Source organism: Pholis gunnellus (assembly GCF_910591455.1).
Source record: "Pholis gunnellus genome assembly, chromosome: 21".
Taxonomy (NCBI): Eukaryota; Metazoa; Chordata; class Actinopteri; order Perciformes; family Pholidae; genus Pholis; species Pholis gunnellus.
The window spans coordinates 8,817,560-8,842,637 of record NC_136548.1 but is presented as its reverse complement, the minus strand read 5'-3'; the positions used below and the strand labels follow the sequence as shown (position 1 = coordinate 8,842,637).

Here is a 25,078-nt window from a genome sequence, read left to right as displayed (position 1 = left end):
CCCGACAAAACAGACATGTGTCCTTTTCAGAGGTGAACTGCCCCGACAGTATGTCAGGGAACAGCCCTAGGAGCACACAATGAGACATTTTCAGCTTCACACTTAAACGAACACACACAATTATACATAAGAGGGCTGGATGAACACTGGCTATTTTCCAAGGTGAAAACACAGTCGTCAATGTAAGCTGGGCTGATATCTGAAAAGGGCAGATGTCAAGGTTCAGTCATGACTGGACATATGACTCGCTGGATTTTTCTCTGCAGATATCTACGACCTTCTCCGAGTCCAACATCCGATAAGGATGTGGCTTTGCAGCAGAATCAGAGCTGCTTGTTACTATATATTCTATATATTTGGAATGAGAGCCAGCTGATGCTTAACATTCACTGTTTATCATTCATATATATATATATATATATCTGTGAGTGTGAGGAGAGGTGGAGTTCACACCATGCTGTGGGTCACTGACAGGAAGCAGCTGGTGCCTCGGCCGCCCGCTTTTCCGCTCATCGTCTCTTTCTCCGCCCTCCCGTTTTCACCAGCTGCCCCCAAACGCACCCGCAGGAGGCGGGGTCTCTCTCGCCAAGGCACCTGTGGGTGTCACCTGATGGGGGAAAAGCAAGTGGAAATGAAAGGAAGCAGCAGAGTCTGTCAGAGCGCATCAGGAGTGCTGTCCATCACGGCGCTGACCTTCAGGGTGTGTGCATGTGTAAGTCTATCAACAACCGAACCAGTGTGTGTGTGTGTGTGTGTGTGTGTGTGTGTGTGTGTGTGTGTGTGTGTGTGTGTAAGTATGTGCATATTAAGTCACTCACCCACAGGGAGTTTATGTGAGTGTGTGCATATGTTTGTTCATCAATGCAGGATGTGTGAGACCATGTGTGTACATTAGCGCCTTGATCCCAGTGAGTGAGTGTGTCCGTAAACACATAGACCTTAAGGGTGTGTGTCTGAGTGTGTGTGTGTGTGTCTAACTGTCTATCTCAGTGCAGTGATCTGTATAAGATAGCTGCAGTAGCTGGTAGGTCATTGACAACCTACTCCACTCCTAAAACCATATCTCCTGACCTTACTCAGTATCCTCAGTTCTGACAAATTCCCAGAGAAGAGAGTATCCGTTACCCAAAAAACGTGTCCAAAATCGGAACGCTAATGCACAGCAAATGTCCATATGTGTTGGGACCACAGCACCAGCATGTCTTCTTGCCGGGACCGGGGCTTTTATTCCCTCAGCAACAGGGCTCACACTCTGGGGACCAGGGACAAGATGATGGTGTCAGTCAGTTTCCCAGCTGCAGCCAGGGCCCCCCCCCCCCCCCCATGTACGCCCCAAAGCCAGTGGCCCCTCACCTCCCCCCTCTTCACTTCTCTGGGTTTGACTGAGGATGGGTGTGGGGGGTGTGGGCAGCAGCAGGGAGAGAGAGGGAGAGCGAGAGGCTGCTTACTCCTGGAGGACGGCTGTTCGGCTCTGGCTGTCCAAGCGGGAGGAATTGAGGGAGACAGGGACCAAAGCCCGTCAGCTCCATCCCTTAGGGTGCCTCAGCCTCCAAACTACAAGTCCATGTTTTAGCAAACCATATGTTCAGCCTCCCCCCCCACCCACCCACCCACCCAGTTAGCAAATAAACAAGTCAGGAAGCCATAGCTAGAGGGAAGTCTTGTTTCCCTCTCACTGGCTGTCCTTCTCGCATATTCTCACTGCCGCTTGCTGATTCTCTCCTCTCACATCCACTAATTTGGAGCGGTGGTACACAGCGGATGGTGACGGAGAACGTGTGATACGTTTTTGTGAAGTGTCTTCTATTTTGGAGTTGCATCTTTTTTTTTTATTATGTATTTTTGCATTTTTTTTACTAAGAAAGACTTGTCAGGCCTCATTATTGGAAAACGGTTTTGAAAATCAAAACGGCGCATTGTCTTATGTATTACATCCATACTGGACAGATCTGCCCCTCATGTACGGTACATTCAATATTAATGTGTCAAGTAGCGTGCCCTTCATGTATCAAGGCAAAAAGTAGGGATGTGGAGGTCGGGGTGGTGGATGGTTGTGCAGCAAGTCTTTAATGCAGGAGTCCAGAGTTCGCCTTTTCATTAACTGACTAGGATTTGCGTTTTGGTACCAACGCCAACAGTATAAAAAAAGTTGGTATATGTTATGTTATGTAAATATCAGTGCCGAAACTCAAGTGTCTTATTCGCACTAGCATTTTTAGCCAAGACTCAGAGTACACAGCCTTGCTAGTGACTCTGTACTTATAGTCCAGGTTCAGCTCAACCTCATACATATTGCAGCAAAAACAAACATATTGCAGTGACCGTCAGTACACGTCTGCATTGTTGTGCATGCTAGATTTTACCATGCTGTATTATTTCCTAGAAGCAAAAAAAAGCACATAAGCCTACAATATATCAGTTATGAAAACTCATTATGATCACCTCACTGATCTTATTCTACCCACATCTGGTCTTATTCTACACAGATATGGTATTATTCTATCTGGTCCTATTTCACCCAACCAGAAATGAAAAGTATGGGGCTCATCAAAATCATAAGGATCCATCCTCTGGGGACCATGGATATTTTTGACCAAAAATAGTGGACCGACGGACCAATCAACAGACCAGCATTGCCATCCCTAGTGCCATGCCGCTGACATGACTAAAAATCTTGAACTAAACGAGGCTCTCGTGGCAAATCTGACGTATCATGCATCAGGCCTTTGTTGCTTCATAAATAAGCCTACTGCTGAGTTTATACTAAACTTCAATGACTCAATGTCAGTACTTTAAAATCCAAAATGATGTTTTCCAAAGGGGTGAATGAAAGAAAGTCCGAAACAGATGGACAGCTTGTGTACAAGGTCCGCAGAGCCAGTCAGTCCTCCCTTTGGGCAGAGAAAATGTCCAGAGATGGACAGCTGTGCCCAGGGCAGGGCATATAGGAAGTGAAATCACACACAGTATTTATGGCTCCCTCGGGGTCTAGCGACTCACTGACCTGGCCATCCAGCAGCAGACAGGCAGACAGTTGGCAGTCCAAAGTTTTTCACAAGGTCAGCCACCATCCATCACAGCTTAAGGTTGCAAGATGAGATAAAAAAGCATTGTTCTGTTGAACAGAACTGCACTTCTTCTATCTCACGTCCTGTTCTGACTCCCCATGTATAGCACCGCTCCAATCATGATGGGTAATAATAATACATTTAAAATAGTTAAAGCCAAACGCACAGAACAAAAAAAGGAGGAAAAGAAAGACGAGTACAAGCACCACAAGCAAGCTATGGATCTCTTGTTCTTCTGTGCACATGCAGTCAAATGTCTCATGTCTATGTAGCGTCCATGAGTTCACGTGATCGGCGCTTCGGAAATGATTTTGAATTAGAACAAGCCTGGAAGATCTTGTGGAATTTTTAGCACGTCTTTATAGATTTTGTCCTCATTGATTTCGTTGGGGGCTTGGTAACTCGTAAACACACACACAAACATGGACACACGCATAATGACACGACAGCCTGCCTCACTGACTGGTCCATTGAGTCATCAGTGACCTTCCGTGGGATTGGAGTTGCCAGGCCAATTGACCAAATCACTGATCTTTAAAAGCAGCTCTGCGGGCAGGAGGAGGAGGTTGAGTGGCACCCAGTCCTCTACTAAACACACACACACACACACACACACACTCCATCCACCTCACTCTCTAATCAAGGAGCAGGCAGGACTCTGGGTCGCCACAGCGACACTAACAAGAGGCGACAGCTCCTCAGCGCTTGGGGCAACGACCAGCTCGGCTGTCGAGACCGCGGAGTGAGTCCGCCAGGCACGCACTGAGGCAAGGTTCGCTGTTTTGGGAGGAGGAGAGATGGAGGGGGGGGGGGGGGGGGGGGGGGGGGGGGAGCGAGCTGGTGGTGTAGATGCATGGGGAGTTAATGAGGAAGCGTGGATCTGAGAAATTACACACCGACTTCCTCTTTTGATTCAGTCACTCACTCACTGTCTTTAAGTGCATATTTGTACTTCAATCTGGAAACTTCAACAAGACAACACAGAAACACAAGCCGGAGCCGCCACAGCAGCACGCACACACACACACACACACACACACACACACACACACACACACACACACACACACTCTGAACTGACGTGCACCCTCACCAAGCCATCCAGCCCTGGGGCCTACTTGCAGAGTGCTGTTGCCCCCTCAACTCCCCCCCCCCCCCCCACCACCACCACCACCCCCCTCACCCCTCACCCCCCATCTCCTCTGGAACACAGTTTAACTTCTGTCATTTAGATGAAGCAAGTGAGTCAGTGTAAGAGTGGCAAGAGGATGTGACAGGCCGGTAATGGACAGGACAAAGAGGAGATTTATGAAGTATTAGTAAACCTTAATAATTCACTACACGAAAGACCCTGGGAGTCCCCCAGCCGTCCCCCTATCCCTGGCTCTCATCCCAGCCCTGATGTCCTCTGGATCTCTTGCTCTCTCTCTCTCTCTGCCACAGCGCCTGTTAGCAGTCAAAATCAAACACAAGAAGAGTGCAGAATGATCTTCCCCGACTGATCATTTAAGACAGTTTTCTTTGATATTTTTGACCCCGCAATCGACAGCAACTCCGAGGAAGTCTAAAATAATAAATACTCTTCAGAATTGACATTTAAAATGTCATTTATCATATTGATCTGATACGTATTGATTACGTATCAATTAATGAGAGTTGAATGAGTTCTGACAGTAGTTGAAAAGAAACAATCTCACCACAAAGTGAATTTAATATCGGTCTGTCTTCGTCAGCAGATGGAGCTTGCCCAGTTGTCGTGGATGTGTTGGTATTAGTTTGTAAATTCATTTTCATTCAATTCATTCAGCATTTCTGCAGAATGGTTTCCATTGATCTTATATTTATGGCTAAATATTGTGATGTGCTCAGAAAACACAACTTCCCTCTGCAGAAACTACCAACTGACAGCAGCACGATGATAATAAAGAGTCTAAAAATCAAAGAAAAGAACAGAAAGCCTCATTCATATGTGCCGATGTAACCTTGTAGCTGTGGACGTTTTTGTCCAGTGGCTAGTGTAGCTGTGTAGGTCCACAGCTACACTAGCCGCTCTGCAGGAACATACAGTAAAACCAACGTTGACAGCAATACATCCAATAGTTGTCGAGACATTTCCCTTCCAAACCAAAAGTGTCATCATTGTGGTGGCATTTAAGGTAAAGTTAGGGGGTCATATTCTGTTCTTCAATAAAACTAAAAATGTCAACCAGCAATAGAAGGAAAGCCAGGGGATCTGCATTGTCGGTAGCATTCATTCACTAGACACCATGAATGTGTGTACAGATTTTGATGCCAATCTATCCAGTAGTTAAGATATTTCAGTCTGGACTTAAGTGATGGAGCAACAGACAGACAGAGCCATCGGTGCCTTTAGAATCCGTGTCTGTTTCGGACTCCTCCCTCACCTGTCTGCGAAGCAAACAAAAGAACAACAATAGGCACTGTCTCCAAATTTGGGGTACCTCCTTCCACCACCACCACCGGCCACCAATTAACTGTGATAGAGTTTAGCAGGTCACAATCGGTCAGACAGGCGGCCTAAAGGGAAACACAGACACAGATAATTCTCCTCCGTCCCAGCTGCTCCACCACGGGTCCATCATCAAAAAAAACAGCGCGGCGTTAATTCCCTCCCTCAGCAGCCATCTCTATGACAACTGCAGTCGTGGCTGAGAGTGGCAGGCGCAGTTATTAGATCCCTAGATACCCCCACTGGCTGCTCTTTTTACCCTCTTTTGTGTGTGTGTATGCTGAGTGGTGGTAAGGGGGGGGTTACAGTGACGGGTGTCAACACCGAGGCCTGGTCCAGTCTGCTGTGGCCTGGTGTGACAGCACTGCTGCCTGACCAGCCCACCCATGACCCCCTCTCTGCTGCCTGCATCGCCCCGAGAGACGTGGAGGGTGATGGGGACTGGCACCGCAGGGGCCTCCCTGGCTGGTGCCTTTGCTGGTGGTCTCTGTGGCCTATTAGTGTCTTGCTATGGGCCTGTCAGACTGACAAAACAGGGGCCTGTCAAATTAAGTAGGGGCTGAATATCGGAGATATGTATTCAAACGCACCAAGGGGAGATGGTGGCGGGGAGGGGTGAAGAGAACCAGGATGAGGAAACCACCGGTGCTAATGTCGACGCTAAGTGAGAGTGACAGGTGGAGAGCTGATCGGAGAGGAGAGGAAGGAGAGAGAAAGAGAGAGAAACAGTAACAGTAGTTGATAATGGTGGCGTGGTTGTCCTGAGGAGACTTGTTAAGGGCCAGTCCAGACAGAGCAAGACAGCCACCATTCCCAAGGATCTGAACGCAGGTAAACTGCTCCAAGTTTGGCCCAAACAGCTTGGAGTTACAGCACTTCACTTAATGAGACCGGACTGATGAGCCCTGTGTGCAGGTGTGTGTGTGTGTGTGTGTGTGTGTGTGTGTGTGTGTGTGTGTGTGTGTGTGTGTGTGTGTGTGTGTGTGTGTGTGTGTGTGTGTGTGCGCCAATGAAGCATCCCAAACCACAAAAGTATTTACTGGAACAATAACTATTTCCTCTGTTGGCAAGCACACGTACCCAAGGCTCTGCAGACTTTTTGTGTAAGACATGCACATGACAAAAAAAAAAAACAAGCATTAATCCCGGGCACCGAAGGGATCTTGCGCACTCTTTTCTCATCATTGCATCGTAACTTTTTCCTCTCGTGACTGTTTGTGTTACCTCACCTCTGGAGACACATTGGTTACCCGCGCTTCCGGCCAGTCCATTATGAAGCCACGCGCAGCGCACCTGCACTAAATTCGACAGTTCGGCTCGCTCGCTCACTGCACACGGAGTTATTTGAACTTTGCCGAGAGTTAGGCCGCCGTGTTGGGACGCTTGGGCTCTGAGCCTCATCGTGTGTTCAGCTCTCGGGAGAAGAGGCTGAAAAAAACACAGGAGCAGGTGAAATATCAGCAGCAGGATTAGGTGTCATGGCAGTTGTATATGACAAAGCCCCGTGTGAGCATACATGTGTGTATGTTACAAGGGGAGCCGTGGCGGTGCCTGTGCGTTCCGGAGAGGGCTGCGACTCTCCCTCTCATGTCGCTGCGCGTTGCTGAGACAGAGAGGCTGATGCACAGTGGCAGCTCCCCCCTCGCAGCCACAGGCCTGCCCAGAGCCACTGCAGATGATAGTTTTAATTGCTTTCAATCTTTCAGGCTAGTCCCTGCCCAGTGGCGCAGAGTGCTTGTGTGTGTGTGTGTGTGTGTGTGTTTGTGCATGTGGGAGATGGTGTTTTGCTGTGTTTGTGTGTGTGTACATGTGGTGTGTTTATGCTGAACAGTCATTGTCTGCGGATGCTGTACACATATGTGGTGCGTGTTTGATGGATGTGTTTGTCCAATATGAGAGGGAAATTAACAGAGAATTAAGGCCTCGCAGTGATACATCTGATACATCCTTCTGCAGAAGAAGACCGAGAAAAACGTATGTTTATCAGGCATCTGCCAACATAAGAACACGTTAATAAAGCTGAAAGAAAAGAGCGGTTGATTAAATAGACAACCCCCCCCACCTTTTCCATAAAGGTTAAGTTACGTGTGTTTATAAATAATAAAGTTTAGGGTTTTCATGCAAAGACCTCAAAACATGCACTCACATCCTTAAAAGCATTTTAAACGCGGTGAACTACAAAACCAGCCAATCAATAATTCAGAGTCAATGTCGAGATGGCATAACAGAACACGGAAAACAGCCAGAAATTAAGATGACAGACATTTATTGCATACGTGTGTGAATGAAATCATTTCTACAGTAATAATTTGACTATGGCTAACAGCTACGGTCAAAAAGAACGGATGTGGATGTTTCATTGAGTCTGCGGTTGGGGGAGACTCCAGGTCGCCTGAAATGAGGCAACCAGCACAACTCTGAACTGTAAAAGGGAAATATAGCTGAAGAATATCTGATTATTTTAAAATCTATTAATATGTACAAATTCACATTGTGAGTGGGATTATACAAGCTATATTGACATTGTTGGAGACAGTGATGTCACGATATATGGCCTGATTGTCTATAAAAACCTTTCACTTTATATCTTATATCAAATATTTTTAGTTAGTTTGATTTTTAATTATAATTATATGATTTACTTGTCGACCGTTATTCACATATTTATTCATCCGTGCAAATATTTTACTGTCAGTTAGTCAGATGTATCATTGCATGTTAGTATACACACATGTATACATACCACATATTGCCATGTGAGATGATTTCATCCCTGTCAAGTACTTAAGGTTTTAGCAATTGTCTTTTTCTGTCCATCTGTATAAATGTTGAAAAAGAATCTGATGTGCATAATATACAAAAACATTGAGGAACATGAGTACTAAATGCAAGTATAATACAGGTTGTATGTGCAAGTTTGAATGATCCAAGTCTGCAACACGAGGTATTCATGCTTCATAAATCCAATGAGCTGCTTTGCCTTCTTTCTTTAAACACAGTACAATGCAGTTTTTGCATGGCTGAACAGGATTGATCCTGTTAACCTGCTCACACCTCTGATCTGCTGCAGTACATTCACCCCATGAAACCGCAGTACATCCTCCACTGACCCACTCCCGGAAACATGCATTCCACTTACACTGGGGCACATGTACAACAACCTCCCTGCTTCCCCTTTCATATCCACACACACACACACACACACACACACACACACACATCTGGCCAGGGGGTAAATTAAGCCTCAACATTCCCACAGAGGCTAATCTCCATCCATTTAGAGGGCTGTAATATTTAATCAGGAGGCCCCGGACCGTCTCCCAGTGCCACACGCTGTGGCACGGTTCATATGTTCGCAGGAGAGGCCAGCCCAGAGGCAACGGAGGGGAATTCACCGCTAAAAGCCACGATGCATTCAACCACAGCACCTCTCGCTCTCCTCTACTATCTGATGCCACGTTCCTTTGGGGTGGGGGAGACAGGAGAGCACCAAGATGGATTGGCACTAATGTGAAGGGTTTGGAATTTTAGCTGGACATTTGTTCTGTAGTGTTTTTTTTGTGAAATACTGTATACTGCCTACAGTACATATTTTTGGTGTACTTTTGATTGAAGTGCTTCCCAGTTAATCTGTTATGCCACTACTGATTGTGTTGCAGTCTGATGAATATAACATGCATAGTTACTTTTTTTATAAATTAATCAAATCTACATCATACTACATCACATCCAATATAGCATGTTCCAAAATAACAAGAACTATTCCTTTATAATTCAGCTAATGATTATATTTTGTTAGGTGATTTTTTACTTTTTTTTCCCCCAGAGCCCAAAGTGACGTTTAGAAATTGCTTCTTTTCTCTGTCAAAAAATGTAAGAAATATTATTTTTATTATTATCAATTAAATAATTACCTAAATTAAAATTAAACTAATTAAAAGCCGTACTCCACAGTGTTTGCAGTGCACTTTCATACATTTTAATGGGACTCACAGGAGACATGTTAAGTCAATGCAGCAGACGATGTTCTGACTTTTAGTCCCTGGTGTGAGTAAACTTCCCAAACCACTAGATCCTACACTTTCTATACATGCAGCTATGGCTTCTCTCAGAATAATGGTTGGTTCAGGTTTAGGCAGGGGGAAATACGTATTGTGGGGGAAACAGTGGTCCAAACAACACCTTCCCTGGAAGTGCTGTCAGGACGCTTATACTGACAGCGTTAGCCGTCCTGTCTGGAGGTATTGCACCGGAAAGAACCAATTGCTCTCACACTCCCCCCACAGTAAAGGTCAGGCCTCTCACCATCAGCGTGAAAAGCCTGCACTGGAAAGGGTATAGTCTGTTTAACAACGATGCTTGTCTGTGTGCATCTGTACAGTACATACAGTATGTGCTTGACCTGACCTGCAGCAAAAAATAAATAAAAAATTGGACGCCGCTGTGATTTTGTGTTTTTCGTAAACATACTATTTGCGCTGCTAAGCGTCGAGTGATAAAAAAATGTGTCGTGTGCGTGGCCATTGTAACGCCTGCTCACTGATTCAGACTGACTCTAATGGGAAGGCCTGGTGAATTTTTCATACAGCCCAGAGGGAGAGGACGAGCGACCATACTGGCAGATTATAACCTCTAAGAGAGGCCAGGCCAGGCCTGACTTTCAGGTCGTAGTGTCACCCTCCAATCGGCATTTGGGGCGCATTTAAAAGATTAAGTGAATAGAAGTTCATCTCTCAAGATTTTTGAATCACATCCTTTTCCCAAAATTATTTTATATTCTGAAAAATAAACAAGCTGCAGCTAATTTGTTTAAATCAGGAGCCACGTCTTTTTTAACCATTAGTTCAATCAAAGATGATCATGAGACAGCACACAACAGCCAGGAAACTCTAATCCTTTCAACAGTTTCTGTTGTAATATAAGTGTTTTTTTAAATCAGTTGGGGGATAAAAGGACACAGTCTTAACTGCACTGCTCTGTGTGCACATCTTGGCTTTGTTAATGCATGGATTCACAGAGGTTGATGTTTAAAACCTGATGTTCTTTCATGTTTTTGATTCATCTATGATCATCTACCAATCACTAAATCTGACAAACAAGAGCAACTTCATTTCGATGATTCTTTGCGCGCTTTGTGAACAAAAGCAGGCTGAGTAATGCCCAAGATCTCAATTTAATGGGCTGAAATTTCTGCAAGAAAGCTCTAAAAAAAAATTATCCATCTGTTCAGTGCACACATGCCACAGCTCACTCAGATAGCTCGTAGCACTGTCTTGCGTATGCAAATATGTTTTGCCTGGAAATCTATTTGGAGTTGCTCGAAGGAATCCAGAACGGCCCTCCTTCTGTCTCCCCTTGCCGGCTCACGCGGGGCTCCCTCTCGCCGTCTATCTCCTCTCGCGTGGAAAACATTTTCACCAGCTCCACACGGATGGACATACATACAGTCAGTGGCACCGCCTCGCCTCAGACAGCTTTAACCACCACGGGCCAATATGCAGATCTCACAGGCACACACTGGCGGCCCTGTCCGCGAGCAGGACAAGCAGCCCTGCAACTGTTTGCTTAGTTGGATAATACATGCAATAGAGTGACACAGAGGGAATAATTATCCACTCGGTGAAGACGCATCGCCACTAATTTTGTCCTTCTGTTGCACACTTAAAGTCCTCCTTTGTAATGGAAACAGTGGCGTGTGTGGCCCCAAAATATGAACATGTCTGCACGGAATGGAAAGGCTGTGTTGATACAAGAAAAAACACAGTTTTATTTGCGAGAGCAATGATTCATATTTTGAGTAGAACCTTGAGATGTTTTAAAATTGAAATGACTAAAACACTAAAAGCAATCAATGATGTTAAACCTTAATTTTTTTTTTTAACATGTGTGTGTATGAAGAATTAGTACCCCTCTTGGGCAGAGATGCAAAAATAAGGAAATAACAGACCGTGTGTGCGTGTGTGTGTGTGTGTGTGTGTGTGTGTGTGTGTGTGTGTGTGTGTGTGTGTGTGTGTGTGTGCGTACCAGAGGGCGGAGAAGCCAGGCTTAGGCAGATGGTCCACAAAGGTGTTACCACACAGTGAGTGGGCACTGCGATTGATGCATTGCAACATCCAAGAAGGTGGAACATTTGGCTGCTGACCCGCAGTCAGAACTCATTGGCCCTGCCTTCTCCTTATTTAACTGCTGCGAGAGAGCCGACGGGTGATTTGGTTGGAATAAACACACACACACACACTCGGAACGCAGCTCTTTCCCACCCTCAAGGGAGCCTGCATGAGCTGCACGCTGGAAACTTCTCCCTCGTCTCTGCAAGGAGGTCACGATGGTGGTGCAGGCAAGGGAGGATGAGTGCACAGAGCCATGGAGACGAGCAGAGACAGCACACTGGAACTTAGGGTTACTGTGTTACACTTGGATGGAGAAGATCTGACCTTGAGTTTATTCTGAGGGGATTGTTAGTGAAGCAGCTCCATATGACTGGATTTCTGCAAGTAACATGTTACGATACTATTCTGTCTGAGGAACACTGAAAACATAGAGACAAAGGCCCATGAGGAAGGGGTGCAGAAGCTTTAAGTGATGGCTCGTCTTTCCTTCTAGAGTTCAAAAATGGTCTTCTGAAGAAAAGGACGTTTTGTCAATTGAGCACAAGCACTACAAAATCAATTTGTGCATTCTCATTAAAAATGTATTGATGGACAAGTGGCTAATTCTCTATCTTTATGGAAGCTTAGTGTCTCTTCCTCATTCAGCCGAATGAGTGAAATTCCTTTTAAAAATGTCCTAAGTAAATAAAAAATAACATAAAATACATTTAACAACTCCCCAGTTGGAATTATGTATACAAGTTATTGTCACTTTAAAATGTGTCCAAAAAAAAAGATGATTAAGAAAAGGAAACAGCAAAAGTTCAAAGACGAGTATTCTCTCTAATTACAAACATTATTAGTTATGCATATGGAAAGATTTTATTTCAGACCCAAAAGCGATCTTACATCAGTTGAAACATGGAAAATTCATGAGTGAGTACTCTAACCAAAGGCAACATTATGGCGATGGAAATTAAACATGATAATTGCTATTTGTCTCTGAGTGCAGTTAAATCATTAAGTCCACTGTAATAATGCAACTCCCAGTTTACTGTTTTTCTATCCCCTTCACATTTACCATGAATAACATCAAACAAACAAATTCTAATTCTAACAAAAAAATGCTTTTTTAAAATCAATTTTTACCTGTAATTTTCTAAATGCATTGCAGTCGTCCATTTAAAATACATATCATTATAGGCTGGTGAAATTAGTTTTTGAATATATTATAGCAGCAACATTTTAGTCCGTTTTTGGTGGCCTCGTTAATAACCTCAGTTCATATCTATGCATATCATATTATCCGATGCATGATAATGCTTCACTTGACACCGAGTTTCTGTTTGATGTGAACTAGTACAGAGTGCCACCCTATGGATACATCTGGCACATCAACTTTCTGTCATATTTACCGATCAAAGGATGAAGCTTTGAGATACAAAGACTCGTAAAACTTTTAAAATGCAAATATAAGAACAGCGCATTGATCCTAAACTGAGTTACTGTTGAGCAAAAGGTTAATGATGTAAAAACAACTGACTTCTGTGTCCCACAAAGTATTGGCTTTAGTTGCTAGTGCAGTTTGCTGCATATATGTATCGGTGGATATTCAAGATCTTTTCTATTTTCTTTACCTAATCATCCAGAGGTCAAGAGACGTGTGGGCTTTATGGAAGAACAGTTGATGGGCGCGCTACCATAAAACAACACTGAATCTAAAAAAGAAATTCACACATCAGTATCAGTCCAACACAGATGTCTAACGCCTCATCCCTCTCTGCATTCGACTCCACGCTCAGTCAGTCATCATCCACCACTATCACGTTCCCGTTCAGCTCATACTCCATGGTGCCCCAGTCAAAGATGTTGCCCTTGGGGACCTTGTGCCCGTAGTGCCAGGCCTGGATCATGCTCCTGGAGAGCACAAAGTCCCACATATTCAGATCAGTCATCTCCCCGACAAAGCTCTGCACGGCCTCCAAGCCCCCCAGGTGTTTGTCTGGGTCCTGCCCCAGGAGGACGGTGCCTTTTGGACGGATGGTGTGCCCGGGTTTGTAAACCTGGTAGGTGCTGCGTTTCCCTTCCACCCAGAAAGCAGTCAGGCCCGTGCGGGACTCCCAGGTCAGGCAGAGGCTGGTGCGGAACGTGGTGAGCGGCGGCAGGTGGTAGAAGGTGCCGTCGCCGCTCATATAAAAGGAGATGCGTCCGTCCTGCTCGCGCCACACGTTGAGCTCGTCATAGTCGGCCGTGCGGTAGGCGAACAGGATGATCTGACGTTCCTCCGGCAGCTCAGTGGCCACGCGCATGCAGAGAGTGAAGGCCCTTAGTCCCATCTCCTTCTGCGGGATCAGGGCCACAAAGCTGAAGTCGGTCTCATAAGGGAACACCAGGACTTTGTCGCTCAGACCCACTGGGGCAACACAAAAAGGGGAGATAGAGTTGAGACACCATACCTCAGTGTCCGAACAACATAATGGTGTTATACTTCTGAAGGTACGTTTCTCATGAAATTCTGTTAAATTCATACCTTGGGTGGCTGAGGAGAGCGTCAGAGACCATCCAAAGATACCAAGTACTCCCACAGCAAACCTCACAGTGTTGACACTCTTCAAACACATACAAGACATCCATCATCCTCTGAGAATATCCAAAGATGAAGTCCTAACCGTCTCTGAACAGACAAGTCACACCAGAGACCAAATTATGTAAAATAAAAAGTTACAAGAAGAGAAAGCGTTTCTTACCATTTTGCTGTTTGGTGCTGCTCTGTGTTGCTAACTCAGTCCCACTTGATAATGTCCCGTGCCCAGTCCTCTTCCCTCCTAGCACAAGCCATGACGTCAGCTCTCCAACGATGCTCTGACAATAGGCCTGGTGTGTGAGGGCTGGGTGACACAGTCCTTTTACATGTGACTGATGCAAACACACACCATTTCAGCTATATGTGTGTGTGTGTGTGTGTGTGTCCCTGCGTCAGGGAGAACAATCTTTCATAGCAGATGTCAGAGCTGTGGCAGAGATTGTTGTTAATTTCACTTACTGCTAGTGGTAACCATGCAAATCATTATGTCATGAACATGCTTTAAATATTTGCATTGTCATAACTCAGGGAAATAGTTTGTTAATGAAATGCACATTTTTAAACTAAACGTTTTTCATGCATTCATTTCAAGGATGTCTTGTCTTTATGCTATGCAACCCGACTGGTAGTGAGTTTTTAATGTCAATACTATTAAGTTGATATCTATTTTAAAAGCTGATATTTTAACATAAATACAAATATACAAATACAGAATTGTGACCAAGATAAACTGATTTTTGCAATGGTGACACTATAGTTACTTATTCGTTGACATATACATTAATACTGGAATATCTGGATATCAGCCAATAATAAACCTGATCAGCCAGTCGAGCTCTGATACAGGTTTCAAGTCTGCTTTCATGAAGATCTGACAATCAGAATCATCCCTGAACCTCAGCACTGGCCCAGTCATACTCTGCAACAGATTGAGGTTCCTCTCCACAGGTGGGGCAGCAGCTCAAGCCCACTGTGAGCAGACGATAAAAACACATCATTGAGGTTTGTCCTCTGCAGAGACTAAGAGGAGGATTAGTCACCCTGCATACAGCAGACCAGGAGGCAACTGCTGAGCTCAAGGACTTTGCATTCGCTAAATAAATGATCAGAATGTGTTTTTAAGAAAACATATACTTCAAGAGGTGCGAGAGACTCAGTTTGTTTGTGACAAACTACAGAACCAAAAATAGACATTGAGTCAAAAAACAAACATTAGCTTCAACAAATTAGCATTTATTGAAAAGCTCATGTCACGGATTGTACCGCAAAGCAGTGATTTCGCTTTGTCGTAAAGCTGGAATATTATGTATATATACACATATATTATAACATATGTTGGAAAGCATTTGATTGCTATGGATGGGTTGCTTATGAGCAGTACAGTACGGACGTCATCATACTTGGTATCTATTTAAACGGCGTCACAAAAAAACAACAAACGAACTCAAAGTTCACGGTTTAATGGGGACAAATGAAAACTGAACCAGGCATTTATGTTATCAACATATCTACATTTAATACAGTTTCTCAAGCTCTAGGATTTCTCAAGAAAGAAAAAAAAAAAAAAAGAAAAAAAGAAGAACCCTATTTTGTCAAGAAATAAAATCTGATACACGAGCAAATTATTTACACTGCCTGCACACAGACATCGAACCACCGACAGGTCTAACTCACCACAGACACACATTCGGCTGGAAAACCTGTAAACTAATGCTGAAATAAAAACGTGTTTTACAGAGAATGCCAGTGAACCAGCATCCAACAATGTAGACTGAGGTATGGATGCGATAGAATGGTCATAACTCTTCCAGCATTTCTAACACAGGAGGAGGTTGGTGCAGTGATGCCAGCGAACCTCAAATCCCTGCAACAAGACACAACTTGAACTCAAGTCTCACACCGATGATTGGTTTACATAAGCTGGTGCAACCTGCAACCTGTGACAGTATAAAGGGGGGGGGGGCAAAAAGGGGAGCGCAATGGTAACCATCCTCCTGCCTTTGCATAGGAAAAGAAAGAAAATGCACTTCATGCTTGATGTGAGCGTCCACTATCATTCATGGCAAACAGCACGAGCCAAACACAACGTCCAAGCACATTTTTTTTTGTTTCTATGAACAACACAGACAGCACAGACCATTCTCCAAAAGCAGGTTTCTAGCATCAACCTGAACAACTCACGTCAGCTACCAATATTCAAACATTTTCAATTAATATCCAGCTACGTGAACACTTTTTTTTCTCTATTCAGCGGCCGTTTTCTATTGATTTTCTGCATCCAGTTCAAGGCCGCTTTTCATGGAAACCTTCTATTATGAAAAAAACAAAAACATTTATGAATTACTGAAGGTCAGGTCTAAATCTAAGAGTAGTATGCATACATTCAACTTATTTAAATTGTCTGTAAGGGGGTGTGATTGATATGCAAAGAAAGAAAAATATTTTCTCAAAATATTACAGCATGGTGACATGGGTGGGTATGTTTGGAGCGCCACCTGGAGGTGGAGACGGGACTTCATTATGTAAAACCTGCACACAAACTCCCGAGAAGTCTTTTTTTTTTTTTTTGGCATTTCAGTTACCACTTCAGCTAATGTGATTATGAACGCTTCAATGTTTCATGAAAAAGTTACCAAGAAATACTGGAGTAAAGGACAGTGTATTTATGTATTCTACCACCGTGTGTAAGATGTCTTTCTTTAATATTGGTGGTTTCTGTAAAATACTGGAGTGCAATGCTGACGCTATCCAAGGATTGTGGCACTCAGAGAAAGGGAGGCAGAGGGAGGGAGAGAGGGAGCAAGACAGACCTGAGAACGTGGCCCCTTATAGAAAGAAGGGAGTCAGGCTTGAGAGACTTGATACAGCGTAAAAGAAAGGAAGAGGAAGTGAGAGAGAGAAAGTATAGTCAGAGCAGAATGAAGAGGGTTTTAAAGGGAGCAGCAGGCCATGGACACCGAGCCTTAGAAGGTAGGAGCGGGGAGTTTTACAGCAAAGATCAAATGTGGGGAGGAAGAGGCAGAACGAGATACACGGCTCTCATTCGGTAGTCCATAGTGTGGCTTTTTGCAGCTTGTATAAAGTACATCTCCAGGCAAGGGGGTGATCTGTTCTCTACAGTCTTGTGTTGTCCAGGCTTGTGTTTGGGTATGATGGAGAGATGGGAGGCGGGTGGGTGGGGTGGGGTAGGGGGGGTCCCTCAGTAGTCCTCCACCCAGCCGTTCTCCTGGATAAAGGCATCGATCACTTCCTTCATGGCCAGGTTCGGGATCAGCTGGTCCTGGGTCAGGGTACTCCTGGTGACCGGGTCAAAATGACCCACTCGCTGCACAGAGAGCAGGTTACATGTTAGTGTTGGCATCTGTGGTTGAATTTACAGAATACAAACAATGCAAATAAGACCACTTTATTTGGGAATAATCATACCTACAATACAATGTTACTAATAACATCATACATTATATTTATGACTAAAATATTTTTACTAGAAATAACGTTTTTAACTGACTGAAGGGGGATTCAGACCACATGAATTCAGGGAGGTGGTTTTCAAAGTAAAATACTTTGATGCTATAAACTCCGTGGTACTTTTACAAGATGTTAAAATGATGAACTTAAATAAAGTCATAGGCTGTGTATGAAATAAATCACTATTCTTAAATTTGTATTTTCCTATATAGGGGAATCTATTGAGGTCCCAAATCAGGTGTAAACCCCTCAAACAAATGATGTGAATTGGGACACTTATCACACTACGTGTCCTTTCCTCCAGCCCACTACCATAGCTTGTTGGTTGCTACGGAACTGAAAATTGGCAATGCATTGTGGTACAGTTTTAATATTAAAGTGAGCATAGATATTTGCATATTACAGTGCATTTTGGGAAACGATAAGTGCCCTCAAATGTACTCAACATACACCACAATGTAAATTACAATTGGAACACTATAGAAACTAGAATTACACCCAAAACGTCTGTCAAAAATGTCCTAAACATGAATAGTGATTCATTCAGGACGCAGGAAGTCTAAATGTAGTTCATGCAAACCACAGCGTGAAAATGACAGAATGAGAGGGTTTACATTTGGTACAAGATATTAAGTTAGCCGAGGTAAATAAATTACAAAACATTACGTACGGACGGATAGACAGATTGATGGACAACCCAGAAACAAAAACATAAAACTCGCCATGCAGCCGACGATGGCTTTACCTGTAGGTGCTCTTCGATGTCCTTGCGATCATACGTGATCCCACTGGGTGTGATGCAGGGCTCCCTCATCAGCTCAAAGCTGATCTTGCCACACAGGTAATCTGGGATCTCCCGCTTCTGAACAGACGACAAAACGCAGCCGGAGGAATGGTAAGAGATATGAAATCACTATTGATTCTAGCTTAACCTAAAACCTGTACCAGACCCGATAGCTTGTGATCTCGTCTTTTCCTGGTTTTACCAGATTAATTACAGCGTAATGACGCTGCTGATTGGCGATACGTTCCACATTAATGTGTTCTGACACAACATCATCCAATTTAGATGAAATTTTATATGAAAAAGCAACAATGCGCATTCTAAAAACTATCATCAAACGGTTGAAATAAAGGTATTATATAAAAAGTTCTCTACTGAAGCCTCTGGCCTTCACAGCTTCCAACACATACAAGACAAACGCCCTGCTGGTAGTCAGTGTGGTGTCATATTAACTGACAATGATATGGCAACTACCTCAGGTCAGTCAACGACTAACTACAGCAAAGACAATTAAACACTGCAAACAAATAGTGACGGTTGCCATAGAAACAGTTTGGGCTGGAACTAGAACGTCTGTCTGGAGGAAAGGTGCGTTTTTTTTCAAGCACTGACGGCCGCAGATCATTTGAATATACAACAAAGGGAACAACGCAGAGAGAATGTCCATATGCTTAAAAAACAGAATCTGGAATGAGCCACCGTGACTGTGTGCGAGTCTATTTATCCTGTTGCTATGTCGACGATGGAAGAAGATGGTGTGAGGTAGGTGTGTACTGTTAGCGGAGACGTGTCCGTGTGGGCGAATGTGATCAGTGTGTGCCCGGCTGTTTGTCAGCCGTGTGACGGATGACGGTGACCTGTCCAGAACATGTCCCCGCATGCTGGGATGAATTCCAGTCCGCACATAATGGGAACGTGTGGGTTTGAGACATAACTGAGGGAATGAATACAATCATCAACACTAATGATTTTCATACTCACTTTTCTTTTCTCATCCACTTGAGAGAAGAGCTCATCCATGTCCATTAGATACTTGTCCTAAGTAGGCCACATTTCCATGTTACCAGACATATTTACGAAAATGCAGTTAGAATATATAATTAGTATATTTGCTCATAAGAAGATGTAAAACTTGCATGTTTTGATGCAATCTTGGCAGCGTCTCCTCCATTTTGATTGTCGTCCTGTTTCTCTTTGTATTCTTCAAGTTCTCTGCATAAATACAAAGTTATTATAAATTATAAATAAACGGTATTATACCCTTGTGACACTCATTCCAGTGCTCTGCAGTCTTCCTCAAGAGATCATTATGACCGTGCAGTTGCCTGCCACCCCACGGTCTCACCTTTCCTTCTCAGCCATTATGAGTTTAGTCAGATAGGCATGCAACTCGTTCTCCTGGTTGATGCGTTTCTCCTCAATGCTGTTCCATCGCTTCTTCTTTGCAATGCGCAGGGCGCTGGGGATGTCATCTCCGAAATTCAGTCTTTGTTCTTTAGCCAGGTTAAAAGCTGGAGAAAACAGTATTACAGCAACATTGGTAAAACCATTACAGTGTCACCTTCTGACATTTCTTGCTCCATAGACAACATGTGAAAAATGTAGAGGTGTAAAACTCTTTATACCTTTCACTGTAGAATTCGTTCCAATGATAGAAACCCTGACAAAGCATATTATAAAACATCCCCGCAAACATATGCTGTGCCCATAAAGTGCCTCAGAGTAGAGGAGCTGGTAAAAGAGACACTATACCACTAGCATTAAAAAAAACACATGGACTTAAACATAAATGAGGAAATACATGAGTGACATTGTGCAGTTATGAGCAAGCTGCTTCTACACTAAAGGTTGCAACAGGTTTTACCACCTCATACTGGTTTGCTCTGACCTTTCTGCAGGTTGCCGATGGCCTCGTCATAGTTCTCCAGCTCCAGGTGACACTGGCCCAAGAAGAAGTGGGCCTTTACCGACTGGCTGTCCAGCTCCAGCGCGTGCTTACAATCTGCCAGAGCCTTGTCATGCTGCTGCAGCTTCACATGGCAGAGAGCCCTGTTGGTGTAGTACACTGCCACGGATGGATTACGGTTCTGGGAGCCAGGACATAGCAAGTCAATACATACACACGTTAACACCACGGCACTGTAGACTCGACTACAAAGAGACTCACCAAAAATAATGCATTATATTTCGTATATTTTGTTAGGAAGACGCCATTTCACCATTGACAATTACTCACAATAGCTTTACTGTAACACGTAGCAGCCTCCTGGTATTTGCGGCAGAGGAAGAGCCGGTTCCCCTGCTCTTTCAGCTCCTGCGCGGTGGAGCTCTTCTCCGGGCTGCCGGCCATCTTCTCCACCGGCTCCGCGGGGCCCGCCTCGCCCTGCTTCCCTATCCTGTTCCCCGTCTCTTCGGCTGGCTAGCTGACAGGTCCTAGAATGCCCTGTCCCTCCTGGATCTCACGCACTAGATCAGAGACACGGTGCATATGAAGTTCAGACAACATTCAGCGGCGTGCGTTCACTGCAATGCACCTGCAATGCGCGTCTTTGGGGCGAATTAGGTGCAGTCACACAAAAGGCATTCGGTTTAATTCGCTGACTGTGCACACAGCTCCAAAAAAATACAACGAGGTGGCTGGACTGCTGACGAATTAACTATTCATTTGACGAACATCAGTAGTGACTAAATGAGACGCACAGCTAGCTAAATATTGTACACTCACGGTCCAAAGGCTATACAACTGGAACATTAGACGTAGTTAAGAGGTTGTAAACAAACGACGATGAAATTGTCATAAAGATTCGTCTTACTAACATTTGAGGTATAGGTGTTGCAGCAGACGGCATAGAGACAGATTGATAATGTCGTTAACTTCAGTTAATAAGAGACGTTATAAGAGTTCGGTGCTGAGCTTGACGTTAACGTTAGCTAGTTAGCTAAGCTAGCATAGTAAACTAACGCTATGTTGTCGTGTTACACCGGGCGTGGATGGTCTGTAGTAACACAATTCATCAGCAACTGATTGGACTTTAGGTGTCATGGGCCTGGAAACGTCGTCTTTGCATTTATCTCACATTTACCTCAACACCGCTAAGCAACCTCATAAAACAGAAATGAGCTAATGCTAGGTTAGCTTATTTGCTACACAGCCTATTGCCTTCTATTTTTCTATCTTTGCAAGTTATAGTTTGTACCTGAGAATCGCAGTTTCCACACCTTACCTTAAAGAGGTAATCTTACATCCAGGTGAAACGGATTTTATATGGTTTGATATCTTAATGGATATTTTTTCCCCCACACGAGCTGTCATGACAGGTTGTTGTTATGCTGACGTCAAGAGCATACGCGACGTTGACGGAAGCCGAAAGGACGTGTTTTTCTCGATCACCTGACTGAAAAAAAAGTCAGGAACGAAAGGCAAATTGCCTGTTGCCTCGATAAATCGTTCATTAGCGAGGATATGTGAATCAAGAGAACCTAAAATAAATGTCATTGTCATCGATTGAGCATGAAATATGTAAAAATATCTTTGTTTAAATATATTTTGATGAGGATGCCTCCATGTGAATAAAGTTATTTTCTGCGGGTGGCGCACAAAGTACTACTAGCCCGCAGATGGCGCTCAATAACAGAAGTTTGATCCAAAGCTCAAAAGTGACACAAGTGCAAAATGTTCACTGAGTTTTTTTTAAAATGTAAAATAAGTAAGACTTTTGGAATCATATGACATTAATAATGTATCTCATTTACAAATACCTTAGACTGGAATTGTGACTCATGATAAGGATGACGAAAGCAGCATGTGCCCAAATACTGCAAATATTGTGTCACAGATTAAAAAAATTAAATGAAAAAGAAATGGGGTGGGTGGGGGGGGGATAAACTCTGTCACTTCCTGACAAAGGTTTATTCATTTTTGGGAGGCATGTTCAGAAAAATGGTAAGACTATGATCAAGATGATTAGTATATATCATCAGGGCCATCCCACCCACAGAGAGATTCAACCACACACAGAGACAGATCCATAGATGACCTTTATAGGCCTTTATTAAGAAACGAACATTCAAGTTTAGCCATGGAGGCCTTAGCACGGCTGTGACTGTGGACGGCGTCACTTTCATCCCAGCCTGTTGTGCCTCTGAGAAGGCGCAGCACAGAGATCAGCGTGTGAAGATTAGAGCACATCCCCTGAACAAACACACTGATAAATTTGTGAAGGGGGCCGTTGAGCCGCAGACCCACCAGCACTGTGTGTCCCCAGCTGTGTTTACCTATCTCCGCCAGTCTGGTCCCCTGAACCCCCAGAACACCCATCTACCCAGCCAGCCTCCAGTCCCATCTCTGTAAAAGTGGGGTTTTAGATTAGTGACGGAGAATGATGAGGACAGACACACTAATGTTGCAATTTTAGATTCGAAGATGTGAAACTTAAATCAAGGACACCAAGCATTTACTGTGGCGTACAATCTGTACCTCTTTCTTACACTTAACTTTTTTTGAATGGGATATTTTTAGCTAATCATTTTCTTAAATCTTGAAGTTATATTTGATAGAGAAAATATTATCACACAGAGACTAATTTAAGAAATAAATGTAGTTTTACTCAAATTTCTGCTCTGTGTGCTCCAAACCCCATGTACTCTCGCTTTAAGAAATATATAGTTGCAAAAAATATTTGTTTTGTGCTTAGGATTTCCCATCATGCAAAGGGTGACGTCATAAAGGTTTGACTGACCCATATCTATGATTGACATCTCAATAGAGGCATATTCAATAATATCTACTTTAATTTTCCTTATTGATATGAGTGAAGTTTAAGCTTGCGCAGTATATGCCAGAAACATCTTTAAACCTGCTTCTCTTGCTTGCTTGATTATTTCTGAACTATCATACCGTATTTACTCATCTCTTATAATCATGTTCCTAAGAGAAAAAAAGACAATTTTACTTCCACATAATGTCAGTGTATTTGTCTGCCATAGAAAGAGGTTCTACATTATACAAAAATCTCCAACAGAATATTGTGTGAGCAATTGTAGAGATTTGGTGACTGTTTGCAAAGGATGATAAACAGAACAGAAACTCCACATTGTGATGGTTCATAGGAATGCAGTTTCAAAGTGCTTACATTCAAACTGCCTCACCCTCATTCACCAGCTCCCTGCCCTCTGTCCAACATCCCAACCGTCATCCTCTGCCCCCCCCCCCCCCCCCCATCAAACCCAATTGCTGCCCGCTGCACCAGCTGGCTGAGCTTCCAGTCACTTTGGCAACGAGACCAGGAAGTTGCCCGGCTCCTCTGGCACAGCTGAAAAGCAGCCACTTCCTGATTGATTTTGGTCTTTCTTTCTGCCTGTGTAGACGTTTTCCCATTTGGCAGTGGTCTCCGCTATTCAGCGCCAAAGCATCTGAAAAGAGAAAAAGGGTGAACACACTCTCCTTAGCGTTAAGGGAAACCTCAGGTTCAAATGGGTAAAACAAAAGGCGTATTTATCCACAATGGTGGCCCTTTGTTTGGTGGGTTTGCTCATTTTGGGAAGAGGAAAGGCTCATAGACTTAATGCAGTTTGTTCAAGTGGGTCTGAATGCAACACGTACACAAAAGTAAAATAATAGTTCCACTGTCTTCACTGAAAGAAGATGGAAATGCAGGAACTGATTGTTTAAATTTACTTGTCAACTGATTAAGCAGCTTCATAATGAAAGGAAGGTCGCCGGTGTATTTTGACTGTTTGAGAGTCAGACATGTGCTAATATTGTCATACTGTCAGTATAAATCACATTACGTCATTGTTTGTTCATAAAAACAAGTTTACAATTGTTTTCCTTTTACAAACTCTTCTAAACCTGTTTCACACTTTTTTTTAAAAAATAAGCCTGCCTTCACACTCTGTAATTAACCATCACACTGTGACATCTAATAAAACTCATCTCACTCAGACCATTCAAATGCACACACATGGCCAGCTGTCAATCACAACTTCCCTCTTTATCTTGCACTTGCTCATCCCTATAATCTGCTCTTGTGCCGGAACACAAACACAAACTAAAACTTTAATGTTCGTCAAATAATCAAAGCTGCTCTGCAAATCTGCATGCACAATGTATTACAAGTCACAAGTAATGAATGTGCCCCAAGTTACCGAGCGAGCTTTTAGAAGAGGAACATTGTTGGATGTGCTCATAATGACTTCAGAAGGATGAAAAAGGGACATTTTGAAATTACAAAATACACTAAATCAAGCATTTCTTCCTTTTCTAACTGATCATCCATTGGGAATTGCCATATATATTCATTTTGCAATGCTCATTAACAACAAGTTTACTCCCCAATAGATGTTATTTCAACTCCAGTTCAGTGACATTCTTCAATGTTTTTTTAAATTAAAATAAAATGAATGTAATGTGTGACTTGTAATTACTTTAATGGTTAGAAGTGTTTGGTAATCATCTATAGTGACTGTGTAAATGTGCATTCATACTCACTGGTTGCTAAAGCTGACTCCTTGGGTTAGGAGTTAAATGAGGGATATCCTTAAGCTAACCCAAAGGCAAGTAAGAGAAAGGCCAGAGATACCCATGGGTCAAAGGTCAGCCACACACCTCTGCAA

At 43.6% G+C, this 25,078-nt stretch overlaps 2 protein-coding genes across 2 annotated transcripts; both read right to left on the bottom strand.

The window, feature by feature from the left end:
- Positions 1 to 13,429: 13,429 nt before the first annotated feature.
- LOC306713240 (C-reactive protein-like) lies at positions 13,430 to 14,248 on the bottom strand (the record flags this gene model as incomplete). The annotated part of the gene is made up of 2 exons (XM_079182888.1): positions 13,430 to 14,040; positions 14,158 to 14,248. The coding sequence occupies 2 exons, from the start codon at positions 14,246 to 14,248 to the stop codon at positions 13,430 to 13,432; spliced, it is 702 nt and encodes a 233-aa protein (XP_079039014.1).
- A 1,220-nt stretch (positions 14,249 to 15,468) lies between these two features.
- stub1 (STIP1 homology and U-Box containing protein 1) lies at positions 15,469 to 21,805 on the bottom strand. Its single transcript, XM_079183221.1, has 8 exons — positions 21,688 to 21,805; positions 20,700 to 20,929; positions 20,352 to 20,550; positions 19,809 to 19,974; positions 19,600 to 19,675; positions 19,445 to 19,501; positions 18,425 to 18,541; positions 15,469 to 17,536 (listed from the first exon to the last, which is right to left on the bottom strand). Exons 2-8 carry the CDS (start codon positions 20,811 to 20,813, stop codon positions 17,411 to 17,413), a joined length of 855 nt encoding a protein of 284 aa, XP_079039347.1. The 5' UTR covers positions 20,814 to 20,929; positions 21,688 to 21,805; the 3' UTR covers positions 15,469 to 17,410.
- Between the last annotated feature and the right edge of the window lie 3,273 nt (positions 21,806 to 25,078).

What these genes read in the sequence shown, in the direction of transcription:
- stub1 (XM_079183221.1), bottom strand. Translation starts at nt 20,813, where the DNA reads ATGGCCGGCAGCCCGGAGAAGAGCTCCACCGCGCAGGAGCTGAAAGAG. An exon ending in ATAATGGCTGAGAAGGAAAG is followed by an intron (nt 19,676 to 19,808) that starts GTGAGACCGTGG and finishes GTATTTATGCAG; the next exon opens with AGAACTTGAAGAATACAAAG. An exon ending in ACATCGAAGAGCACCTACAG is followed by an intron (nt 17,537 to 18,424) that starts GTAAAGCCATCG and finishes CTCTCTGTGCAG; the next exon opens with CGAGTGGGTCATTTTGACCC.